At 39.3% G+C, this 25,779-nt stretch overlaps 1 protein-coding gene across 5 annotated transcripts in view; it reads right to left on the bottom strand.

Annotated features, from left to right (window-relative positions):
• Window positions 1–25,779, bottom strand: part of KCNQ5 (potassium voltage-gated channel subfamily Q member 5) — a 274,662-nt gene that overhangs the window by 4,115 nt on the left and 244,768 nt on the right. For 2 of the 5 annotated variants that reach the window (XM_062488578.1, XM_062488579.1), the window contains 3 exons: window positions 24,620–24,676; window positions 18,960–19,180; window positions 6,075–6,183 (listed from right to left, as the gene is read on the bottom strand). The exons of 1 other annotated variant lie outside the window; for it this stretch is intronic. In XM_062488578.1, the coding sequence (XP_062344562.1) occupies window positions 6,075–6,183; window positions 18,960–19,180; window positions 24,620–24,676 (387 nt within the window). The remainder of the gene's footprint in view (window positions 1–6,074; window positions 6,184–18,959; window positions 19,181–24,619; window positions 24,677–25,779) is intronic. 2 more of the 5 variants (XM_062488582.1, XM_062488580.1) reach the window with 1 other exon arrangement.

Here is a 25,779-nt window from a genome sequence, read left to right as displayed (position 1 = left end):
CTGAATCTACTTCTTTATTGAGGTTACAAAGAATGAATAATGCAGCTGACATATGAGACAGTGTAATAGTTTCGTTGTTATTGTTATTATGTTTCGGTGGTCACAGTGTTTTACTTAATGCATTTAATAAAGCAAAAATGGGAAACTCTATTAGAAAAGAAGAGCCAGACAATTACTGGCATAATTGAAGACAACTGAATTTACAACAACTGGGTGATTTTACAAGAGAAGAGTAATTTATATTAACAACCACGGAAGCTTCTTAATCAGTTAGCACAAAAGTCTTCATTTACCACTGTGCAGCTTTGTAACACTTCTTTTGCTTATCAAGGCATTATGTTCATAATGTTCAGAAGTCAAACAGAACTGAAAGCATCCCAGCTGTATCAGTGAGCTGCAACTGTACTATTTCTGGTTTAGGTATTAGCTCATGTGATTCCACCTTAATTAACTTCAGCAGGGTTTGGAACAGACCCATATTGCTTACTTCTTTTTATTCAAGTGCACAAAATTGTACATAAACTGCAAAAAATATTGAACTTTTAAAACAATGTCACTTTAAAGGCCTGAAAGTTAATTAAGGAAAATAAAAACGGAATTATTTCAGTGATGGAGCCTTGCAGCTGCTTTGCAGTTATTAAATTCGGTTGACTCTCCATGGTTATTTAGTGTCGGTTTTAAAAGTTGGCTTCCTAGATCTTGAAATCACTGTGTAATCAATTTCTCCTGTGAGCGTGGTTAAAGCTCGGGAACAGATCACCCAGGAAAGTCGTGGCTGCCCCATTTCTGGCAGTGCTCAAGGCCAGGTCGGGTGAGGCTTGGGTCTCAAGACCCCAAGCAACCTTGGAGCGACCAAGCGGGAGGCGTCCCTGCCCAGAGCAGGGTGGTCGAGACAAGACGGTTCCTACGGTCACTTTTACCCGAACCAGTCCCATCCTGATGGATTACGCACAACTACGCAGACTGCCGTCCCTGTGGGATAAAAGCAGAGGTAGTTGCAGGCAGCCCATCCGTACGAAAAGGGGGAAATGAGCGCCCAGTCGTGCCCGCCGCAGTTACTCGGCCCGGGCTGCCTTTCCCAGCGGCGCCAGCAGGGGGCGAGCAAGGCCCGTCACAGGCCAGGCCGCGCCGCTGAGGGCAAGGCCCTGCCCTGCGGGCCCCGCGCCTTTGGGAAATTCCTGCCGTGTTTAAATCGCCCTACGCCACGCAGCAAGCCGTGGTTTATAACTCAAATCTAATCGACAGAGTTATATATTTATAACTCTAACGGCGGGCGATACCATCTTGTAAACCCACCCAAGCCACATGCATGACTGTGTTCTGGTGAGAATTAGTCATAAAAAGTAACTGATTTCAGTGATACATCAAGAGAAGAACGGGGAAAAAAAACCTGTTGAAGCAGACCAATACATAAAAGTGCTTTGTCTAGAATTAATATCGATTCCACCGGTCCCACTAATCTTTACATACCCTGATAATTTGTGGGAAGTTACAGGTCCAATACCAACTTTTGTCTTATTGACCCATAGCAGCCAAAAGCAGCACCCATTTCATTTATCTGTTCTCAGATGCAGGATCAGCATTGCTCTAAAATCACAGTGTTTCCTGCCACATGCATGTTACGTATCTTCCCTGGCATTCACTGCATTTTAATTTGCATTCATATTGCCCCTTCCAGTATTAAAAACTGTTTTCCTTGTCATTTAGAGCACTTTCCTGAGACTGGCACCACGTTAGAACATCTCTAATCCTTCGTGCAGCCCTGTCATACTCATGCCATTATTTTCAAAGTTGTGTCTTGTCAGTCTTGTAATTATCTCAGGAAGAAACAAAGCTTCATTCTACTGGGATTCAGGTAGAATCACACATGGTTACTGCCTTGAATATTAAAAGACAAGTAGGTTGTTTTATCCATAGCCAGGAGAGGTGACCACAGATTGTTTGCTAGTCTACTACATCAGGAAAACAAGTGCACAGAGATCTAGATGTGCAGGTCTCTCTACCCTTAACTTGCCAAATATCTCTTCTTCCTGGTAAAACTGTAATGTGCAGAAGAGATCAGGATCCAACACAAAGACAAAGGTACTTGAGACAGTTCTCCTATTCTACTACATGTCAGGCAAGTGAGTCAAAATTGTCTTCTCTCTCATGTCTTGACCTGACTCATCTCCTAGCAGACAGAAACATGATTTCCCCCCAAGTACAGTGCTGTCCTAGCCAAATACATGTATAAGAGCCTTGCCTGGGCTCTGAAGACCATCTGTCAGAAAATAAACAATGTGTTTGGATTTGAAAGAAAGAGGTGGTTCTGAAACACAGCATAGAACAAATTCAAAATGGCTTTTATGGGTGTTGCAGGAACATTGTAAAGACTGAACATAAATGGTAAATTATATTTGCCTTCTTTGTTTGTTAAATATGTATGACTATTCAACTATACAGCTTATCAGCTACAGAATTCTCAAGTTTCATTACATTTATCTACAGTTTCTTTTTTTTTATTAGCAACAAATGAAAACATATCTTTGCAATCACTAGAGTTAAAGAGAGAAAAGACCAATTAGGTCAGTACGTTCATCTTCCTGCCATTGCAATTATTTTCTATTGCATATTTATTTATGCTTCTCAAATCTCATTTTATATTCCATAAATAGTAATTTCATATAGTAATTCCAGCTGTGGACAGTATAATTGAAATGAGTGCTTCTTGCTATGGAAAATTATCAGAAATATCACAATATAGGGAAACAAGGTATTCTAATCTCCCTTTTAGTTTCTTTTATACACATTCATCATTGTGAACTAACAGAGATGGAAAATGCAATGTTTTTTGTTAGTCTTCAGGAACTCTGCAGGATATTAATGGCTTTTTGTTCACAAGACTGGGGACGGTTGAGTGGTGCTGAAGAACCTGCTGGCACACAGACTCAGTGCACTGCTAGCAAGGACTGCTTTGTGCACTGCTCTGGTCCCAGCCAGAAGCTGTGGATGGGCAGGACCGATCTCGACTGAGCCCAAGACATGCTGTGCCCACCATATTTCACCACACTACCCATCTGTTCCCTACTCACTCAACACAGTGCAAATGCATCGAGCAGCTTTTCCTTACTTTCCCTACTCCCTCAGTCGATCTTTCCTGACAGAGAGCTTGTGGAATAAGAGGGGACGGAACAGGCAGCACATGAGATAAAAGATTCCATTTAGGAGGCTTTGAGAGCAGATTGAGAGCTTGACATGTTACCAGACAGGTTTGCCTGGTGGGTCTTCAGTAGGATTATTTGAGAGTCCTGTCTTTTTTGGAAAGGACCAAAATGTTGAATATAACAAAACAAAAATTTGGGGGTTTGTTTACCTATAAAGCTGTTTTGAAGAATAAAGTAGTCCTGGAAAAAATGTAAGTAAACAAGGTCAAAACTGACACAGTAGACTTTGAAATTACCAAAATGAAAATTATAAATAATCCAGGTTTTGTATTTTGCTATTACAAGGCTGTCCAACCTGAGAGTGAGCAGCATATTTTAGGCTCCTTGCACAGAAAAAAAGCCCTGCCCCAAATATTTTGACTCCAAAACTAAGAGAGGACCTGCCTCTGTAAACCCACAGGCATGAATTCATTTTGTTAATTTCATTTCCCCCTAAAACAAAAGGGCCATTTATGTCTTTATAAAGCAATTTGTACCCAGGTCCAAGCAGGAAAAAAATAATTAGCCTCCCTTATAGCGATTTTTCAAGTTGATGTATCAAGAGTGGATTCAACTGTCTGTGTTTACAATCGGGGCCTTTTCACAGTGCATCATAAAACTATGCAAGTACCTTCTGTCTTCGCCTGCTTCTGTACACCAGCATGAAAGGAAAACCAGCCTTCACCCTCCCTCACTGCCTTTGCAATTCAAAGCTGTTTCTAAAAACAAACTTCAAAATGAGGCACAAAGTTTCCATATAGGCAGATGTTATCATCTTGAAATTCTACAGTTACTATAGAGAGTCTCAGATCCTTCTTCAGATGTTTGCATAGATTCCAGCGTAGTCTGGTAACAGATACTCTGAATAATCAGAAAGAGGTGTATCATCTACCTGATGAACTGAATTATCAGTCTCTTGATTTTGAGAGATTAAAGTATAGCATATACAGAAGTCTCAGGATCATGGCATATTACTGCTTTACAGATGTCAAACAAAGGCAAGTTTCTGAAGCAGGGTGCATGTGTTGCTTGTAATCTTGCAAAGCACCAAAATTTGCAGGGAGATGGGAGACATTCATGGCTAATTGATGGCAAGTGGAGATTCTTACTCTCAGTCTCAGTGGTGACATGAGTTGTTTTTCTAGTAGGCCAGGCATGCTGAGTGGAAGTTGGAGATAATATAAATTTTGATTCTCATCAGTTAAATAGTACATGCCTGAAACAATCAAATCTTGCCCATTTGCTCTTCTTATTAGAACATTTCTGTGGATGGTACTGTGGAGAAAGTTTCCCAACTATATCCTTCACATTTGGTTGCTTTCCATTTGAGCTGATAATGGCCAAGGGTACCAAGTAAAAATGCAGATGATGTATTGAACAATCCAGTGGCTCCTTGGAAAATGACCTCCATGAATTAATTATTAAAATGTGAAGTCAATCTTAAGGAATTTGGACAGTATGAATAATGATTATCCATTTCCAGGACAAGTGGCAAGGCAGACCTGGAGCAAAGAGTTATTCTGTCTGTTTAAAATTCAGCATCACAGAGCAGCATCTTTGACACCAAAGTCAATGGATTATGCTGACTCTTCCTAATGTGAGCATTTTCCATTTGAGGGAATAGGCTTGTCTTGTGAGTGGGTGTCCACTGTGAAAAAAGGATTTCTGTCACCCGCTGAAACATTGCTAGCAGGAGATGGTTTTCAGCAGTGACATTTGAGTTGCCAGTTGTAGTGGCTGTGGACACAGGCCTGGTATCTGAATTGTCCTGTGAAGTCATTTCCAGGAAGGTTGGAAAATTGGTAGGAAAAGATGCCTGCAAGTGATCTATAAATCTGTTTGTGCTAGTAGAAAGTTTTAGAAACAGCCTTACTCACTATCTGCCTTCATTTTACTCATGGAAAAGGGGAAGGAAATACAAGTAGCCCATAGGTTATCACTGCATGAAATTATGTGATAAAAAGCGTAAGTTTTTTCTTCCTATAGGGTTGAGAAAACTCAGGCAAGGGTTTCTGAATAGGAAAACAGTGTCTTCCATAGGTTTTTGCAGATATTCCTTTTGGCTTCCTGTCTGACTGCCTACCTCCCTGCACCCAAGAGGGGTGCTGGACACTGATGTGACTGTGATGCAGAGCCAGTGGGGTGACCCCCAGCAATAACCTGAGGTTTGCTGCCAGCAGACAGGGAATGCTTGAGCTCTCCTAGCTTGTTGCTGTATACCTATGTTGCTGTATACCTGCTGTATACCTACCCTATACAGGGTGTCAGGATTTGTACTTCAAAATACTCTGTAAGATAAATAGCCTAGGCAGCCTCAAGAGGGTGAATGACACATTTAAACTTTCAATGCAGGTAACTTTATAAGTTTCAATACAGTTTGCTGCTTTCTTGGAAAAGGAGACTGTTTGTTTTAAATTATTTGGGTTATATTTAGTTTAGTGGATAGTGGTAGGCAAGGCTTTGCACAATTGAATAAATGTAATTATTCTGTTCCTACCAGAAGAAATTTGCAATAAAAGTCATATGACAGTCTCAGGAATACGGAAATGCAATAAAACTCTACACTTTTAAAGAATATAACTTTTCCAGGCAAGGTGATGCATATTCAGTAAATTACATCAAACCATAGTTTGGATAACGTAAAATGTAATGGAAAACAGCATCCATTATTCTCTTTTCTGTGTCAAATTATGTAACATTTTTAGATATTGAAAAGCTGGTAAAAGAACTGATAAAATAGAAAGGAAGCATAATATATTATCATAAATTATGTAACAAATATAGCCATGTAATAAGTTCAACTAACGATCATTTTATGAATTGACATGCAGTTTAGTAGTATCCTAACTAAAGAAAACTCAAGGGTTTATTCATTCAGTATTTTCTACTCACCTGATAGCTCTAATGACAGTTTTAAGAGCAGGGGTGAGGTCTTCTACAGACACATCACACTGGCACCCTTTGTCATCATAAACATCATCTGTTCCAAGACTGGTGTCAGCTGCAAAAGACAAGAGCGGACTAAATAAGAGAAATTTAAAAATCTCTTCCTTAGTGTTTTCTAACAGCCTGCACAGTGGTTCTGGAAAAAGAAGGACTATATATCAAGCAGGACAGACCTCTATCAGTTTGTGAAATATATGATGCACCTGTGTGTGTCTATGCTTGTGTCATAAAATGCTTTGGTAGTCCCAGAGTAAACAGTAAAAATTAGAAAGGAAGAATGCCCTATTATTTTTCAAACTAATTAATAGCTGAGTACCATCATGTTTATTCCTGATGTCCCATGGTTTTTCATCACATTCTCCATTTTATGGGAAAGCAGTGAACCAACAGATGTAATGGCAGAATCAAAAGATGCTAAAGTTATATTATTACTGTTTTACCACTGTGGATCAACCTGACATTGAAGACAAAGGAGAAGATCCATTTCATTTAATTAGCTGGCTATGGAATGACCCAACACTTTATTACAGGTAAAAATAAACCAAAATACTTTTTAACCAATAATGAATAATTGCCACCTTAAACCTCAGAGCCATGTAGGCTTCCTTTGCCATAGGAGCTTAAGCCAAATTACTCTATCCATTTACCTGAAGAAAAATGGATCCTTTGCCAATTCCTAAACACCACCTCTGCAGACCTGCCATCTGGGAATTAACTAGAAATCTCAGAAGTGTCCATTGTACCTCAATACATAAACAAAACAGGTAATGATGCATGACCAAGTGATTTACAAGCTTAAAATGTGCTGGAGTGCAAATGGAGCAAAAAGGGCAGGGTCATGTTTCAAAGGCATGTGAACTCCAGGAAAATTCTTTGGGATAGGTGCTTTCCCTCCCAAGTCATCTTCAATTGCATAAAGTCCAAGTGCCTAGAAGAATTTCACCCAAGATCAGTGTATTTCATCATGTGTCTCTGCTCCATGAGGAAGAGAGTGTAAAATGAGTGACATGAAACAGAGAAAAAAAGATGGGATTCAGTAACCCTCAGTAACAGAGATTTCTTCCCAGTCCTAGGTTGCTGCTGCTGTTATTTAAAACAACAAGTTTAGTCATTCAGAAACACTTCAAGTAAGTAATTTCAAGGGTTTAAATTATAAGCAGATTTGAAGCGCAGTCAGACACAAATTCTTTCTTTCTTGACACAGGACATTCTTCCAAATTCCTTTTCCAGGAAGACTGCAAATTAAAGATGAAAAATATTATTTGTCAGTCAAAAGTGCCCGAAAATGTCATGGTACCTTCTAAATCTAATAGGGCATAAACATAGGCATCTGGGCATAAACAGTTTTGTACAGCGTCCTCAGGAACCGGTATTGCTCCATTGTTTTCTTCACAGATTTAATGTTCAGCCATATACACCTTTTTTTTTTTTTTAAATAATGAGTCTAGCTAGTTCATTACCCTTGGGAACTTTTTTTTCCTATTGGGGTTACTGTTGCTGAACCGATACATTTATGAGAAACATCTGTAGCTTTTAAGAACAGGTGAATTCATCTTTGGAAGATCAACTTAATAAAGAAAGATGGCTTATAGCCAGTGTTTAAGTCACATGAAACAATCAAATGCAACAATTAAAAATTAAGCTTTAAATTGTAAATGTGAAATTTTCATACAAAACTTTGAAGTCTCTCCTTCCATGCTGTTACTCTAAGTCATGACAACGATGATGCCAGGAGTGTTATTTTCTTGCATTCTTTCATGAGCTTTGCTCCTGGCTTGGCTTATCTTATTGATAAAATATGTATCTCTCCACCCATCCTGCCTCAATAACATTTGAATCCCTGCCCAGAAATGTGACTAGCTAAAATAAACATTATAATTAGTTTGATAGGTATATACACTACCCAAACCACCACCTCAGGACATGTTAAGTATTCCACAACACTAACTTTCCAGGTATCGCATCTGATCAGCCTCTCCAGTTACCTCTCCCAGTGTGGAAATCTCCCAGCTCATTTATAAGTGCCATATTAAAACCAGAGCTTTTTATGCCACTGGTATTTCCAGTGACTCTCTAAGGTTTGAATCTATTCAGTTATCCCAGTATAAATTAGGAAAAATACTGCTCAGATCACAAGAGCTATAGCATGTAAACCCAGTGAAACAGGAGACTCCAACGTGAAAGTTTAAAATAAACATGTTTCTGTATGGTTGTCTCACAGATACAGTTCCTGGGTCCATTGCCAAGTGTCATTAATAAAAGGGCTTCCTTACCAAAGTATATCTTTGCAGAATTGTTTTGAGAACTGTGTGGTACAATTATAGTGTTCCATGTTGCTCCCTTGTGGATAAAAGACTGCAAAAATTTTAGACAGATGCTGGAAAATTCTTATAAATTTAAGCTAGCTTTAATAAGAGATGCTGCTCCTAATAAATCACCTTCTTCCTTTCTAATATGGCACCGATATGAATTTCCTTCATTATGGCAGACACTCAATACCACAGGTCAATAAAGATTGTGAAAAGCTATAACCTTGTTTGATTCCTATGGGGAACATAAATGTTCCTTTAGGATACTGAGCAAACCTGGGAAAAAGTTTGGGAAATGTGTAGTAGCAATTTGCAGAAAAAAATTCCAGCTTAAAACACCACTGAAATCAAAGTTCACATTCTTATGAATTTTTCCAGTGGAAGCTCATGCTGTGTACCACATAGTTATGAGGTGAGATGTACTCGTATCCTTTCTGTCCCTCTCAAGTTCATAGTTGAGGTCAGGGCTGAGTTGGGGTCAGTTTGGCTGCTTTAGCAGCTCCAGCTGTTCAAACCTCTGCCAGCTCCCAGATGGGGCTAAACTATGTTCTCCAAACTGGTGTCCATTCCCAGAGAGAGCCCTTCCTAGGCATTAATGGGGCAGCTAGACCTCCCAGTGCCAGTTCATGCCTAGCCCTGCTCACATCTACATCTTCATCCTTCCCCACACTCTTTGTCTGTATCTTCTGCTCTCCACTGGGGGGGCTGCACATGGCCCAAGTGGGTTCCACAAGGAACTGTGGGCAGCAGCTGCTCTGCATGAGCCTGGCTTTGCTGCCAGTCTTTCCTAGGGTCTCTTCTTCTCTCCAGGAACCTCTACCACAGGCTAACCAGGGCTTTCAAGTCGGTTCCTTGGACAGCTCAGAAATATGGCCTCAATGATACCCAAAATGCTTTTTAATACATTTAGACAATGCCCTGCATGTCTCCTTAAGAAGGGCTGTCAGTCCACTTGACAATCCAGACCTTTTTCTAGTACCAGCATGTTTAGCATTTAGTATGTGTTTTGATCTTAAACAATGGATGTGTTTATTTCACAACTGATGAGGCATCTGCCATTGTCTTACAATCTTTGACATTATTTACTTTGGCCTACTGTCTGGTCTTTGTCACTTTTTAATTTCTTCCTCTTTCTTCCTAGACAGTCTTTGATTTAATCACACAGCAAAGCAGCAATTACCAAGAAATAGAACAACCATGCACAAGTCAAGAAAGTTGTCTTGATATTTACCTCTTTTCCCCTGTATTTATGCATTTTTCATGCAAACTTTAGTCATTTGCGATCACCACAGATGAATGGGAGAAGAAATTAGGCTGTTCTAAAACATTATATGTCACTAACAAAAAAAATTTACAAGTTTGAAGCTGCATTTCATATGGCTCTGTGCAAGTTATTCACAAATGTTGATTTACTGTTTTTGTAAATAGTATGTGTCCTTTCTTAGAAGTGTTTTCTGTTGTTTAATAACATGCCTTGGCATTGGGAAAATTGTGACGCTGCTCTGATCACTCTCATATCTCCTCGCTTTCAGTGTCAGTAACATTTAAGTAATTATCTGCCTGTTAAACAGAATCAAAAAGATTTTTTGTTTTCTGGGAACAGCAATATGCTAGCAACAACAATTCAGCATTAATAAGTGCGTGTGTGCCAATACAATGAATAATCCTATGGAAGTGCTTCTGACATAGTGACTGATAGGGTGATCCCATCATAGACCTTTTGACTTGTTTTTTGAAAGCCTTCAGAAGCACTTAGATCTTACTCTGACTGTGAAGGAGGTAGTTAGGATTCTTCATGTAGGTGATATAATAATTTGGCTGAGGCTGAGAACCCATCTTCTCACAGAAGCCACTTCCGTGGCCCCCCCACCGCTAAGAACCAAGCCATACCAAACCAATAGAACATGTCAAGACCTCAATAGGTGCCTGAAGTTGATTGACTGCACATGACTTGCACTTATTCATGTTAGAGCACAGTGTTGTGTTGACTTGGTTAAAAACACACTGGTTTGGGAAAAAAAATGTCTGACTGCTTTTTATTGAAATGTATGACTGAAGGTGAAAATTGTATGGTGGCCTAATTTTCACGGGTGCTGAGTTACTTTGAGCCATACTTTTAAGCTGACATTATCAAAATTGAGAGTGAGTTGGTAACTGAAGTCCAAGTAATTCATAATGCAGCTCCATCACCTGTTCTCCACCCTGCTCAGCAGCCTCATGTGAGAGGAGAGCTGCTCTGGCTGCCCAGGGCAGCAGTGCAGGTCACCTCAATGTGATGCATTCATCTCTACACTCATTTTCTGTGTGAGTGGTCAGAAAGAAAATGAGTTGGCAATTCAGTGCATCTAACTTCTGGGCAAGTAAAGTTGTACATAAATTCAGAGCTTTTGGGGGACAGATTGTCCCTGCAGGAGGTGCCAATACATAGGTCTGCTGCAGCAGGGGGTCCAGGCAGCTGCTTTATCATGGGACTCCCTATTGCCTTAGTCTTATATGGCTGCTGAGCTCAGATGAACCCTCTTGCTCAAGAAGCAATGCCAGCAGCTTAATACTCTCATTATTTGTTCTTCCAGCCTCCTTTGTGAGCAAATAAAACCTCTGCTGTGCTGGTCTATGTAATACCTAGGGTGTCTACGAGCTAGGTGTATTTCACTCAACTTTACCCTGCATTTGAAGTAACTTTCTTCAGTACAAGCATTTACTGTGGTGAGTTAGGGATTTAGCCTATATTCTCAAAAAAAAATAGAGATATCCTGTACATATTTTATAGTATTTCTGCAGATGTTGTAATGCAGAGACTGTTTCACAAAACCTCAGTTACTTTTTTCTCCTCAAAAATTATTCTATGTACAAACATCTTGATGGTTTATGTCCATGTGATTTATGCAATTTCCCTGTATAAAAACAAAATGTATCTTAGCTTAGTGCCTTTGTTTAAATATGTTCCATGAAACTTCTCACCTCTTCACAAGCTCTTATTATTTTCCTGCTTGTTGAACCATGAATACAAAATCCCTTCACTACCCCTGTAACTGACTTTTTTTCCCAATTTACTTTTAAAACATCAACAATCTGACTCTCAGTACATAGTTCACTTACTTTGTTTTACTTTGATTGCTCACTTTTAGGAAAAATCAACTGAAGAAAACACTAATTATGATGGAACTTAATTACATACTTAATAATAATGCCCAAAGCTCCCCCAGAGCAGGAAAGGCAGCAGCCCATGTTTACATGCTTTCCAGAGCAGAGGCCAGCCAGAAAAAGGAGGCCCAGGGGAGTGAGTTATGTATTTATTTCCTTGATCTCTGGAAAAAGAAACCAACAAAAAGGAAAGACTTTCTTCTAATCAAGAAAGAAGGAAGAAGGCAGAACAAGTACTTCCGTGATGTGCTCTTCACATTGGTTACTTAATATTTATCTAGAAAATGACACTAAAATCCCTGGTAGTAGACAATAGTGTTCAAGTAGAAAAATTAAGAAAGAGGGAATAAGACTGACAACATTTAAAAATATTGTTTACAGGGAGCTTTTATGAAATGGTTGCCATTTCCATGCTAGAAAGAAATTTCTCAGTAAAGGAAGGAAACTGGTGCCTCCTGAACAGAGGAGCATTTTTGCACAAGCTTGTAAACTTAGCCTTCTGCCCAACCTGAGCCTCTACTCTACTAGCAGTACTGATGGGGAGTTTAGTAGTGCTATATCAATAGCCCATTCCCTGTCTTTCTTCTGAATTAGACAAAGCATTCCAGATGCGGAGGAGAAGAGAATGTCATTGGGAACTGCAGTGCAATGTGACACAGAGTATCTTAAAGACTATCCCTAACAGAATTACATATGTTAAAGCATTTCTGAAAATCCTTGTTTGGCTGAAATGGAAGATATAATTGGTGGAAAGTTTTTTACATATTCTGGATATAATGATATAGTTTTCTTTCTCTGTAAGTAGAATTTTTTCAAGGTCAGAAACCTAATTTATATGTTACCACATAATGCAAGCAAGTTCCAAATATCTAAAATTCTAGTATTCCCTTCTAACAACTCTGTTATCTTTAGTTATTATTTGACTTCTCAAAAATTTCTGCACTGGCAATATTTCATGGAACAGCTCCCACTACTTAATTATAAAGGAATCCTTTTAATTTTGAATCATGATATGGAGGACCAGGAGATTTTCTAAAAACAATTCATTAAATGCAAAATAATTATGCTGTTAGGCTGATCGTATTATAAATAGTAGCAAATTAGCCAGCAACTTTAGATGGCCATCTGAGAAAAGTAAAAGAAGGTGACTCTAAGGCTTTAGTGTATTTTTAGATACACGTTTCTGTTATTTTATATATACCACGTCCAAGAAGTAAAAACTCTAAAATAAATTGCAGATACATATGATAGTATCTGGAACTGTAGACTAATGAGCTTAATGTTACATTTAATTGACTGTCTCCCTGCAAGATCTTGTAGCACACATCACTTGATATATGTCTTATATTCCATAAGGTCCTCAGAGGTCCTGTGCCCTGGGAGATTTCCAGGAATTGCTGTTGAGGGAGGGCACAGACAAGGGCAAAGGATTAGAGGATGATAGCTGTTTTAGATTCGGGTAACTACAGGATAGTCCTGTATTTTAAAAAGCCATGAAGGCTTATGAAATCTTAGTAAGGTTTCATAAAGATAAAACTATTCCTCAAATGTTTCAGATTTGGTGCAAGTGGATTACATGTGGTTAGGAAGTTTATGAGCATCCTCTCAAAATTAGCTCTTATCTCATTTGTATAGTCTTCACTGCAGATGAGTGGATCTGAAACCCATGCAAATCATACTTCTGAGAGATGGTCTGCTGCTGTTCCTCACAGACGTAAGCTTAATAATCATTGCCCTGTGACCACTGAGTCCAGTGAGCAATGGTGCACAGCAAGTTCTTCAAGAGGTATCATAAAGAAAGAGACTAAATTGTGGACTCAGATGGCCAAGACTTTGGTTGGAATAAACTAAAATAATGCATCAAAACCAATGGCCTGTATACTTCCTTACACAAAAATGACTCAGAGCTTAGATCGGAATGCCAGATCTTCCTAGTTAACTACAGCAATAATGGCAATAAACGAGAGTTCTATCTGCTCTATGGAAGGCAATAACAATGTCTAGCACAGATTGATATATTGCTAATAAATTCCATTCAAACTTTGACAACATGCAGCTTCACTTTGAATCTGCAAATTTAAGCTTAGATGTAGGATGTAGAAGTAACCCAACTAAGGACTTCTGCCTCATCAAGTGAACCTTATCCAAGGTCAAGATGTTTATTCTACTGAATGGAAAACTTGTCATTTTTGTAATACATAAATTACATGATAGTAACTGAAGACATGGGGGCTGAAATGAACAATTGCATTCTTTCCATGGCTCTTATAATGTATTCTACCCTGAGGATTTTGTGCAAGTACTCTGTAGGGAATGAAAGGCCAGAGGTCATGTGAGTGGATAATGTTTGGGGATGGTGCAAGAAATCAAATATTTCCTTGGAGAGTTCTTTTTAATTAATCAAATGAAATATGTTTGTAATATTGCCAGTGCTGAATGCTTTTGATGTTTTATTCAAAAAGCCACACAATGTCTCTAGGTTACAGTAAAGGCACAATAACTCATTTCAGAGGCTTAGAAGCATGAGATGGTAAAAAACAAATATAATAGGGTATTTTTGTCCTTCACAGAAAACTGCATCCACAACATAATATTGGTTCATTAATTCAGCTGCGGTGGTACAAGTCTGGAGCATGATTTAAGCAGAGAAGGTTCTGTTCCTCAGAAAGTAAGGCAAGCAGAAAACAAAACAGGACAGGAGCACGGTTGGAAAGATGAGATTTTGTGTGGTTGAGTCTCTGTGGATGGATACACAGCATACAGCAAGGCACAGGTACAGTGCCTTAAGCAGGGCATGCAATCACCTGCGCTATTTCATAACTAGCACAGACTCTGTCATGGGGTTGGCCCTGCTGTTGGGTGTTCTCATGTTCTGGGCACCACTCCCCATAGACAGTTTGGCTGCAGCTTTCCAGGGACCAAAGCCATACTGCATGAGCAGGCCATGGGGCCAGCGGTAGCTCCTGCCTCACTTTGTGTACAGGTGCAGAGGGGGCTATCAGTGGCTCCAAGGTCAGACAGCACCTTTGCCTGTGTGACATGGCATCCCTTTGGGGAAGGCTCTTCCTTAATAATATAATAATTTTTAAGTGTGTGCTTTGTAAAGATTCACTATTTACTGCTCTTGATTGGTGAAAATTTTTCTTTTATCTGCCTCATCTTAATAATTCCTTTTTAGGCTGATAACAGGGATTGGAAATGCAGCATTCTGGGATCTTTGTTAATTTGCGCAGAGTTCCCTCTTCAACAAGATTTCTGGAAGTTGTGAACTACATGTCATCAGAGACTGCACTTGTATTTAAAAACAGATTATGTAAGCCTTGGTATTCACTTTCACTCCCCTGTGCTGTTGTTAAATGTCCTAGAAAGCATCTCCAGTCAGGCCACCAATGACTTCTCTAACCACCAAACCTCTCTCAGGTTTGGATTCCATTTGCAAATGCATGTATGCAACTGAAATAATTACTGTCATTGTCAGACCCACTTTGTCAATGCCAATAAATTGTTTATAGGCAGTTTTGGAAGATTGTTACTAACCATAAATAAAGCCATTTGTGCAATGATTTTGGTCATACTGTTCTAAGACTGCTATGCCAAAATCCTTTTGGGAGACACCCATGGCTGGCTTAAGTGTTTTACTTGCTGCCAAGAAATTCTCCTTCTATGATTTTAATATGCAGTGGGGAGTGCTAGAGTGTTTGTTGCTGGGTAGCCTAAGAGGCAAACTACTACATATTCAATCAGGTTAGCCTTTTAGCTATCCCCATGAGCTCCTGTCTGGACTAGAAATCTCCCTTTGCAGGCCAGTTTCTAATTGTTAATGTTGAGTTTCTCCAGCAGTCTCTTTCTGATGGTCTTGGCACAGATTCCAGCCATGTCCTTACCAGAACTCAGACACCAGTGCAAAAAATGTGTGTTTACTATCTATCTGCCTTTAATCATATGTTAACAATTTTCCTTCCTTTGGGAACTCTCTCCTTACATATTTGCATCTTTTCTTTACTTTCACACAGAATTCAGTCTTCTGCCTATGCAGAGCATTTACAAGTCCACATCCCATTCAATGAAATGTCTTATGTCTTCTCTTTTGGAAGAGGAAGCTCATAGTGAGACTCTATTTTTTTCACTGATACAAATTTTGACACTGAACTGGATATCCAGCACTATGTCGTCACGGCCCCAAAGGTCTTTTGTAATGTAACTTCTTCTCCCACAAAACCTCCTACAGAGGTGTAGGAATCACCAGAAGGACCAGCTATTCAAGGGTACTGTTTTGTGCCCAAGATTTCACCCAGAAAAATTTGGCTTCTAGTTTTGGCTTGATGATTGGCCTGCCAAAATTATTAATTATTTGGCTGTGGAATACCTCAAGGAGGAAATTGGAGGATCTGGCAAGCAAGAGATAAGAATAATATGCTGCAAATACGGTGTTTTTTTCATCCAGTGAAAAATGCAAGATATTCTAAATTAAATACATCATCTTGAGATCTTTTTCACTGAGCGTCAAATGCCGAAAGCATCAAGCTATGAAAGTAAAGAAAGAAAAAGAAATCATGGTTTGTAGTGCCTGACTTTTGCTGCAAAAGTTTGGGTAAGGCAGCAGGGAGCAGTTAGTTCACTGGACATCTCTCTAATCACACTGGTCCTAGAAGTAGTTGGATGAGGTCCCAGAATGGAAACTTGGCATTTGCTAAAAGCTGGAGACAATGGAAGCAGTTCCTTCTGCCACAGATGAGAAATTGGTTGTATCTGTTGGCCCCAGTTCATAAGGGTGGACTGGTAGCTGAAAATCACTGACCAGGAAACAGGCTGTGCTCACCCTGAGGAGTGGGAAGATCTTCAAGGGTTTATGCACAGCAATGAGCACTCTGTTGTTGCTACTGTCTTTTATCTACAGATATACTCAAGGTGCTGTTTATGCCACCTTTTCCGTGAGAGGGAAACAATCAGAGGCAGCATGATCTGCTTGTGCACATCGTTGTTATTAATGACAATATGTACAGGACAAAGTAGGGGACATGCTGAGGAAATGCTTCTATGATAAATGGGCTGATGGAAAATGAAACAGGTGCTTCACTGAGGTGCAGGGTGCAGAGCTGGGGCAAAAGTGACACACTGATACTCTGAGAGAGTGCTCAAAAAAATATTTTCTTCTTAGGTCACTTCCAGGCACAGTGTGAGTTACAGGGGTTTAACCTATGAAATTACTTCTGATGCGATTTGGGAAAGACACTTGTACTTTGTAAGTGATTACATAGTGATGCTTAGAGATGCTGATCTGGAACAGAGATTAGACAAGAGTTAAATGAATGAAATAAGCATGTATTGAAAGACCTTGAAAGGATACACCTTGAGCAGTGCAAGAGCCTGGCCAGGACTACACCCAAGATGGATCCAAGATAGGTCCCAGTCATGAGTTTTTACACTTTCGTAAGTTTTGGTTCATCTACGTATTGGGGTCAATTGTCCAATTACAGCTCCCGATCATGAAGTTTCAACCCCCTGGCTTGCCCCCTTCCCTTCACCTTTTTTTATGCTTTTTGGGTACCAGTTGTCTGATTCTCTATCTGGGAAGTTTTGTCTAACTACCCTGTGAAGAGAACTTACTAAACCTAATGTGAAGATTCAGAGTTACATACTGGGCAGAAGAGAATCTGAAAAATATAAAAGCTAAAACCCAAGCCATCAATAGGATACCTAAATTTAGACAGGGTAGCTTCAACCACTATGCTACCCAGAGAATTTTTCCCATTGTGGCCTTGTCAGTGTCCTTCACTGTGTGAGATTCAGGCAAGGTCACAGAGCCCCTGTGATACAGCTGCCATGGGACATAAGCCATGGCCAGTGGCCCAGGATGGAGATAGGAGTGGATAGCAGTGGATAGTGGAGTGGAACAACCTGGATAGTATCCTGGTAGCTGATACACCCCAGCAGCTCACTGTACCACAGGCAAATTTGGAATTTGTGCATCTGAGACATCTCCATGGGGGAGGCCTAGCCTGGGATGATGACCTTAGCAAATATCATTGGTTTGTCTTGGTTGCTCTCCAGGAAATGTTTATTTATCCAGGCTTTTCCTGAAGAGATATGTTGTGTAGAACATCCTCACTGAGGGATGGGGCATTGCAATTCAGCAAGTATTTTGCAACCTACATGTTTGTGATAATATGTGCTCTTAAAAAGGAAGTGACATCAATGTCGCACTTTTGTCTAATTAGTCTTACCACAATTGTTGGATGCAGCATGCATGATTACCATTGTAGAAAGAGGTTATACCTTTCCCATTCAGGCAAGGTCACTGCATTCTGTGGTAGTCAACCAGTTTGTTTCCCTTGTTTCTTACTTGGAGGATACCACAAAAAAGAACGAAACATTCACAGATTGGTAGATAGAGGAATGGAGAAACCCAAAACAAAATCCACTGGGGCAGCAGTAAGTACCCCCAGAGCTATGTGAGTGCACCGTTCAGTCCTGGACCAGTCCCATACAGGGGTCAGTTCCACCTGGTTCTCTCAGCTCCTGCCTGTCAGAGGGCTGTTGTCACCCAGTCTGGTGTTCCTTGGTTAAAGTCACTGTCCATGTTTTGGTAAGCTTTGTCAGATGAATATCCTTGCCTGAAGACTGGTTAGTTTAATAACAAATTGAACTTTAGCTAGAGAATGGACCAGCATAGGAGGCAGCTTGAGGTAAAGGCTGGGCTGCCTGCTGCAGGTTCAACAAGCCATTTTCACCAAGCTTCACCTCTTTACATTTGAGGAGTGCTTCCTACATCCAAAATATCCTATAGAAAGCAATATGTAAAAGCAGTTACACTGATTTTGTTTGCTAAATCTATTCTGCCTTATCAAGACAGATACAACCCTGTAAAACTTAAAGCATCCAGTAGTGTATCCCTTGGTGGCAGGTGAGTGCATCGCCAGTGCAGGTCCTGGGACTCCTCTGCCTGGGAGAGCCAGTTCTGCACAAACTGTGCTCTTGGCTGGCAAAAGCACAGACAGTGCTGGCTGTGCTGTGTGGACCACCACCAAGAGGCAGCAAGTTCGGACAGCAGCTGAGCTCAGTAATGGGAGAGGGGCCATGACAGAGGAGCTGCTGCAGCCAGATCCTTGGGATTTGTCCATTTAGTCCACTGTGACTTTTCATAGCGATCCCTTTTTCCACCAGTTGCTCCCCATGCTCCACTGACATGATCTCTTATTAAAAGGATAATCACATTATTGGGTTCTTTGAAGCAGACTATATCTGTCTTGAGTCTCTGACCCCAAACAACAATTTTTTCTGTCTTCCTAAAATGTGTAAAATCATTGTGCAAGTGTGCAGGAGTGTGAGCAGGCTGGGAGCAGCATGCAATGGCAAACAAAGGGTGAAAAACTCCTACCATCGACCATGGGTTTGGGCTGGGAGCTCTTCAGCCGCAGCGAGGGCCTGAAGCGGGTTCGGTCATTGAAGCTCCAGCTCTTCTGCACTTTGGTTGGGCTGCCTTCGGTGGCAATGTCAGCACTTGGTGACCGGCGATCTCCGACTGAAGATTGCCTGTTTTTTATACTTTGACCTCGTGGGCTGGCCATCCGGACCCGCTCCTTAAAACTTAGCTTTTGACTGTGAGAGAGAGAAATGTATTTTATTTCATAGCTACTTCATTTATTTTTTTTTCTATTGTATGGTTATGGAAAATAATGTGTAAAATATCTCACTGGTATGAATCTGTTTCTTACACAATTTTATTTTCATTGAATGTATTTCATTTGTGAATGGAACTGATTTGATGTAATTGTTCTCTGATAGAAGCATTAGCATTGGCAGTCTATCATACAGTACAGAATAACCTTCTAAAGGAAATTAAAAATAACAAATAGAAACAATTTCACCCAATCATTATACATTAATCTCTATGATGTTTCTTTTTATTCCTTGAACTTGAAATAGGTTTGTTTCCATCTTAGTCAGCCAGCGCATTTCTGGCCGTACCTTCAGATAAACAAAACCAAAATTTATTATATTATTATTGCATGCCATGTAGTATTGTCTGGTTTGGGTTTCTTTTAAGCAGGCAAAAATATTGTTAGTGTATAGTCATGCTTTTTCAGGATTTGCCTCTTCCAACATTTCATATGCATGATTAATGATCACTCATATCCAGAATTCATTGTTAGAGCACTTACTTGGACAAGACAATACTGAAATTAATAAAATATCCAAGAAACAGCATGATGACTGATTAATGGACATGTAATGATATGCTGTGTGCTCTCTGAAGCCATTGTTGAAGATTAAGCTGGGAACTGACTATGTACAAGTGGTACTGGACAGGAACTAGAGCCCAGCCTAGCTCATAACTGTGTCTGCTGCATCAGTGGTGACCCTGTGGTCCTATGGGTGACCAATTGCAAGGGTTCCCCCCCCCCCTCCCAGCTGTGCTTGTAATCCTCCCCTCCAGCCAGCTAAATGTGGAATTTTTAGATCCTGTATTTCCCAGTGCTTAAATTACCTTTGTCCAAACACATCTTATGGACATCCTGTGGTCACTGTGACTATCTGCCTATGCTTTTTCATTATTTAGCATTTTTGCCTTTGTTTGTCCCTTCCTGTAGCCGAAGACACGAAGGGGAAACAGAGAAGGAGTCTGATACCAAGGTCTGGAAAGCTTGTTTTATATGCAAGGTTAAATTCAATTGGTTGAACAAGGGAATGCTCAGTGGTCCTGTTCTTTCAAGGGGAGAGATGATGGGGTCAATGCAGGGTCTGTTCATGGTATGGTGTTACTGGGACTTGTAGTCCTACTGCCCTGGTGTTGGTTTTGCAGGGGGAGCTTTTAAAACAACTTTAGCAAAAACTGACTACCTGAAAATTATGGTGGTTCTTGAAGTTAAGACACTTTCTAGTACTCTAAATGTCTTTGGATTTAATTTCAGCATGCCCACAAGATGTATTGAACAGAAACAAATCCTGCAGATAATTAACTAATGCTAATATGGAGTATGTGGTTCTTAGATGTTTAACCTATTGCACTCTGAAAATACAGTGTTAATATGTAATTATATGAAATGGAAAGTAGTTATAAACCTCTGTAGCTGTGAAATGTTGAGATAAACATATCTTTGTCCATGCATAGCAAAGCATAGCATTTCAGTCTGAATACAAACATCACCGAGAGCAGAAAGGATGCAGTTTGTTGCAGGCAAAACACATGCTGGGATGCTTATAATTTTCAAGAATACTAAAAAATGAGTACATCAATAGAAAGGTTATTAGATACATGTACTTCTATATGGCATGTTGGATTACTTGAAAGAATACCTTTATGATAATTTCTCAATGTAATCCCCTTTTCTTGCCCAAATAAGCAATTGTTGAATACATTACAGTGATGAAAATGTTATCTATTTCCATTGTAAATGGTTACCCAGTGCTGTGGCATAAGCAATACAAAAGACCCAGAGAACCTAGTGTTTGAAAGAAAAGTGAGTTCCAAAATTTAACTTTGAATGCAAATTACATTTCAAGACTGAATTATATTTCAGCTCAGGAATCTTCCGCACTGTACAACAGTGAAAATATAAACTGTAAAATATTTATTAACCACATTATTGCATTGTCATATTATACAAAATAAGGAAGATAATAAAAATGACTTCTTATTCTAGATATAATTCCTACAAATGTCCCCTTTTTTATTAACTCCCCTTATGGTTCAAATTGTACTTGCTATTGAAAAATGAAGTCAAATGAAGCTTTTTTTTTTCCCCCAAATATCAGCATTAAAAAGTTTCTGGACAGCTATCTTCCTGTTCAACTAATAAAAATGAAAGGATAATGGATAAAATATCCATTAAAACTATTTATATAGGAAATATTTTTTTAAATAATTACATTAATTAAAAAAAAAAAAAAGGAAAATTTAAAACCAAGTCAAAACAGCATATGTTATTCTGTCAATTAATTTGTACTAATGGAAGCACTGGATGTCTTTAAATGATTGGTAGACATGGTTATTTCATTTATTAAAGCTCAGTGGTACACAATGACTACTTAACCTGAATATCTTTAGTTCTCCAAAGCAGTGAGGCAATGGTGAAAGGAACAGTAGGAACAGAAGTAGTATTTTATCTGCACCATAGATATTTTTCAAAAGTGCAATGCTGAGAATGAAAATATTAATGTAAACTGAAGATCTTATACTTAAATCAAATCAAATCTGCTTTGTAGCAATAACAACGTACTGACATGCCAAGGATACATGCGGAGGGTGCTGCAGTACTGAGGAAGCAGTTTTAAAGCTCTCTTTTGCATCTTGAGATGCATACCCAAAGAGACTAGTTATAGCAATGCTTCACTTCTTGCATCCCTGTTCCTAGTTTGAGACTGGTGGGAAATGTTCCTGAAGTCACTGGGTTCTTCTCAGCACAGGCATAAATTGTGTGACTGACAGTGGAGAAGAAAGGTTTGGGAGAGGAAAGCTTGTGCTTGGGAACACGCTGTCATATGGCTTTTCTATGTGTGATAGATCATGAAGGAGTAACTGAATCAGAGCGCTTTGAGCGTACCCTTACCAGGGTTTTCCCGAGTGAAAGTCCCTTTCCTTATAGGATAAAGTCTACTTCCTGGCTCTGGATGCTTTGTTGCAATAGCAGTAGAGATGTTGTTAAAATTACAGAGCGAAGATAATTGCACGCCCTTCAAGCATCTTTGGACATTCTGCATTCAAATCAATAGCCAGTGATTCTTTTAGGGCCCTTTATTCTGATTTAATGCTGGATGTATCAGCGCTGGCTTGTGCGTGTTAAAAATCCTTGAGATCTTGCAGGTCCTGGCCTATTATGTATTTCTCTTTCACCTTTTCTACTCCCTTTTTACATGGTATCCAAAGTAAATCCCTTGAATCAATGTAAACCTGTTAATGACCACTGGATGCTCATGCATCCCCATAAGTATTCACAAACTTTAAGTTGGGTGTTTGTCTAAAAGGCAAAAACCATGAGAAAGAAACAGGAAAGTAAAACTGTGCAAGTTACTGTACCAAAAATAAATGACAGTGATCTGAGAGATCCACAGCTGTCTCCAGTTATCTGTACATTCCTTCAGATATGTGTCTGTCAATCATTTCTTGTACTTCATATGACTGATAATCTAGCCCAATTGACTGACATGCATTTTTTGTTTCCTATGACAGTCTTCCCTGGCCTGGTCTCTTGGGACCTATCACTCCTCTATTCTTGCAGTTTGAAAGCTGTGGAATGTATTCTTATTGATAACACTCCAGCTTTGAAGCATCTTTTAGTGGAGATCAATTACAACTGGCAGCTGTAGAAAGGGAAGCAAATGACTTTTCTGTACTTGTCTGCTGTCTGAAAGGTCAGTTGTAGGATGTTATGACTCATTCCTCCCATTGCATGCCCAAGATTCACTTCCCTAGGATAGAAAATTACTTTCTATTTTTTATTTCTTCATTTTCAAATTCTGCCTTTACCACCTTTGATTTATGAAGGAATAGGTGTGTAGGGACACTAGAGGTCACTGTAGCTTCACGGCACAAGGAACGATCACTTCTGCTGGTCCAAATGACTGCTCTGGGTGAGAGTTTCTTTCAACTGACAAATGCATACAAAGCTTTGCTCACGCTGTCTTCCACGGACCATCTCCCTATATTTTATTAACTGAACATCTCTTTCCATCCCAGTCCCACTACCCCATTTTCCTGTGACCTTCCTACATTTCTGGTCAAGTTAAACTTCTCTGCTTCAGCCTCAGACCTGAAGCATTACTGCTTGCTACTAGTTTACACAGTTTACACCTTGTTTTTCAGGTTTTCATACTAAGTCAATTGGTGGAAGCAAGAATAGGAAGAAATTGAAATGAATTAGAAATAACTGGAAGGTCTGAGGGTGAGGAAGAATGCTTTGAGTCTTGAGACAGAAGTTAAACTTCCAGAAATTATCACCTATGGCAAACAACAGCAAGCAGATGCACATACCAATTTTCAGCAGTTAACTATCAATATAGGTGTTGATTCTTACTGAGCCTACACATACTTTTACTGAAATTAAGATAAGTTGAAAAAATGCAAATGCAATGGATAATACAGCGAGACATAAAGTTCAAACTTTCAAGACTTTGCTACCAGTCTCATGCTAGGACCATGAACTCAAGAAATTTAGCATTATATCTCATACCTTCAATAAGCAATAACAGGAATTTCAGGGCACAGCATATTATAGTTCAATTGTCAAACAGAAAGAGTAAATATTCAGGGTGTTTGTGCATTTTTTCCTTTTCAACAACAATTTCTAAATAGAGAGAAGCTTTTTTGATCCTTGTTTTCTGTAATTAGTTTGTACTTCTACTGTCTTTTACATTATATTAATAAGTAAGAAAAAATGCAATCAGCTTGAGATATGAATCACAGGCTTCTTCCCATAAGATCCATCTATCTAAGAAGTACCATTTTTGGTAAGAGACACAATTTCCACCAAATTCAGCTGAAGCAGATGCTTGATTTCACATGCATTCCTCTACCTTCCAGTACAGAATGCAGGCACATCATCCACAAGCTGTGTCCAAGGGGATTCTTCTCAAGAACAGTTGCACATTTTGACTGTTGTAATTGCCTAGCATGTTATAGCTTAATATTCTCCACTAATTATTAGATGGGAAAATCAACTGCCATGGTTATGAAAATCCTCTTGGACTTGGGGAAATGGCTTTACCCAAATATTCAACCCCAGTTTTAGATCTCCACAGGGTAATGCATTCCAAAAGTTGAAGTCTCAGGCAGAGAAGGGGAATAGGGCTTCTTAAAACCGCGGTGTGCTGCGCACTGCAATTGTCTGGCTGGATGAGTTTGTAACCACTGGTGTTGCTGCCATTGTGCTAATGGCATTGCAGGCAGAAAGCAAAAAGGGACTTACAAGCACTTAAAAATAAGTAAGAAACATCATTAGGAGAAGTGAGGAAATTTAAAGGAGGGGAAGTAAATGAATCATGCACCTAATGTTAGTTGGCATTCTCAAACATCATGTGAATAGGCAGGATGCTGAATACCTATGTTTCCGAGGGATGTACATCCTGAAGAGCTTCTGTTTATTACTACAAAGCTTACTAGGAGTGAGGGGAGATAGAGGACTCTGTTACTAAGAATTCCAGTGCTAGATAAGGGGTTAGGTTTTCCACCTCAAGTTAGATTATGCATCATTGGCAATTTCTTTTTCATATGGTGCATGCAGAGTGTTTACATTAAATCTACTTTTAGAAACAGATATGGTATAGGAGGTGAAAGAATTCCATAATATAATTCACTTGTTCCTCTCAGAACAGGGCTGAGTTTTCCCCTGAAGATCTTATACTGGCAAAACTGCTCCTTATTGCACCAGAGAGAATTGTTGAAATAGGGAAAGCATATTCAGCCTCATGAGTTACAAGACTAGATGGGTGACATTCATCCTTTGCAGACACCCAGAGAATGTCCTACACACAGTTTGAGACTGATTATGCTCTCTGTATGCCACAAGATTCATCAGTCTTGATCTAGTTTCCTGCACAGGAACTATTTCAGCCATGTTGTATAACTGAACAGAAATAAATACTATTTGTTTTCAGTGTGTGCTTTTGCAGATATTAGGAATTTAACTTACAGGCTTTTAAAATAACTTGCACAAATCTGGAACTGACTTATAGAAATATGTCATTTATAGCCTGGATGCACCAGAGAGGTTGTCCACCAATACTTTGATAAATGATTAATTAGAATACTTATGTGTAAAATTTTGGGAAATACAACATACATATTTTTATTAAAATCAATCTGAAGCTACAGCCTCATAAGCACAGCTCTCTCAAATACATAGCAATATTTAGCTACCTAATGAAAGACTGTAGGTCTATACATGACAAAACACAAGAATTAATTTCTGTAAATATAAGGGAATTTGGTAGGAAAAAAGGTAATCAACTTTCCCCTAACACAATACAAGTTTTTTCTTCACTGTTATTAGAAGGGAATATAGAGCAAAGAGCATGTTCAGAATGCAATCCAATGTACTACTTGTGCAAGCATGTCTTCATTTAAAGAGTGAAACAAGGAGAAGCTTTCTTAGTTCACATATCATCCCATGCAAGTCATTTAGCATCACAGTAAGAAAGAAGTTAAATAGTCAAGGGCAGTTATCTCAGAGTACACTGCAGTAGTTCTTATTTACATCTTT

This window comes from Cinclus cinclus, chromosome 3 (assembly GCF_963662255.1).
Source record: "Cinclus cinclus chromosome 3, bCinCin1.1, whole genome shotgun sequence".
Taxonomy (NCBI): Eukaryota; Metazoa; Chordata; class Aves; order Passeriformes; family Cinclidae; genus Cinclus; species Cinclus cinclus.
This window is presented reverse-complemented; position numbering and strand designations above follow the sequence as displayed.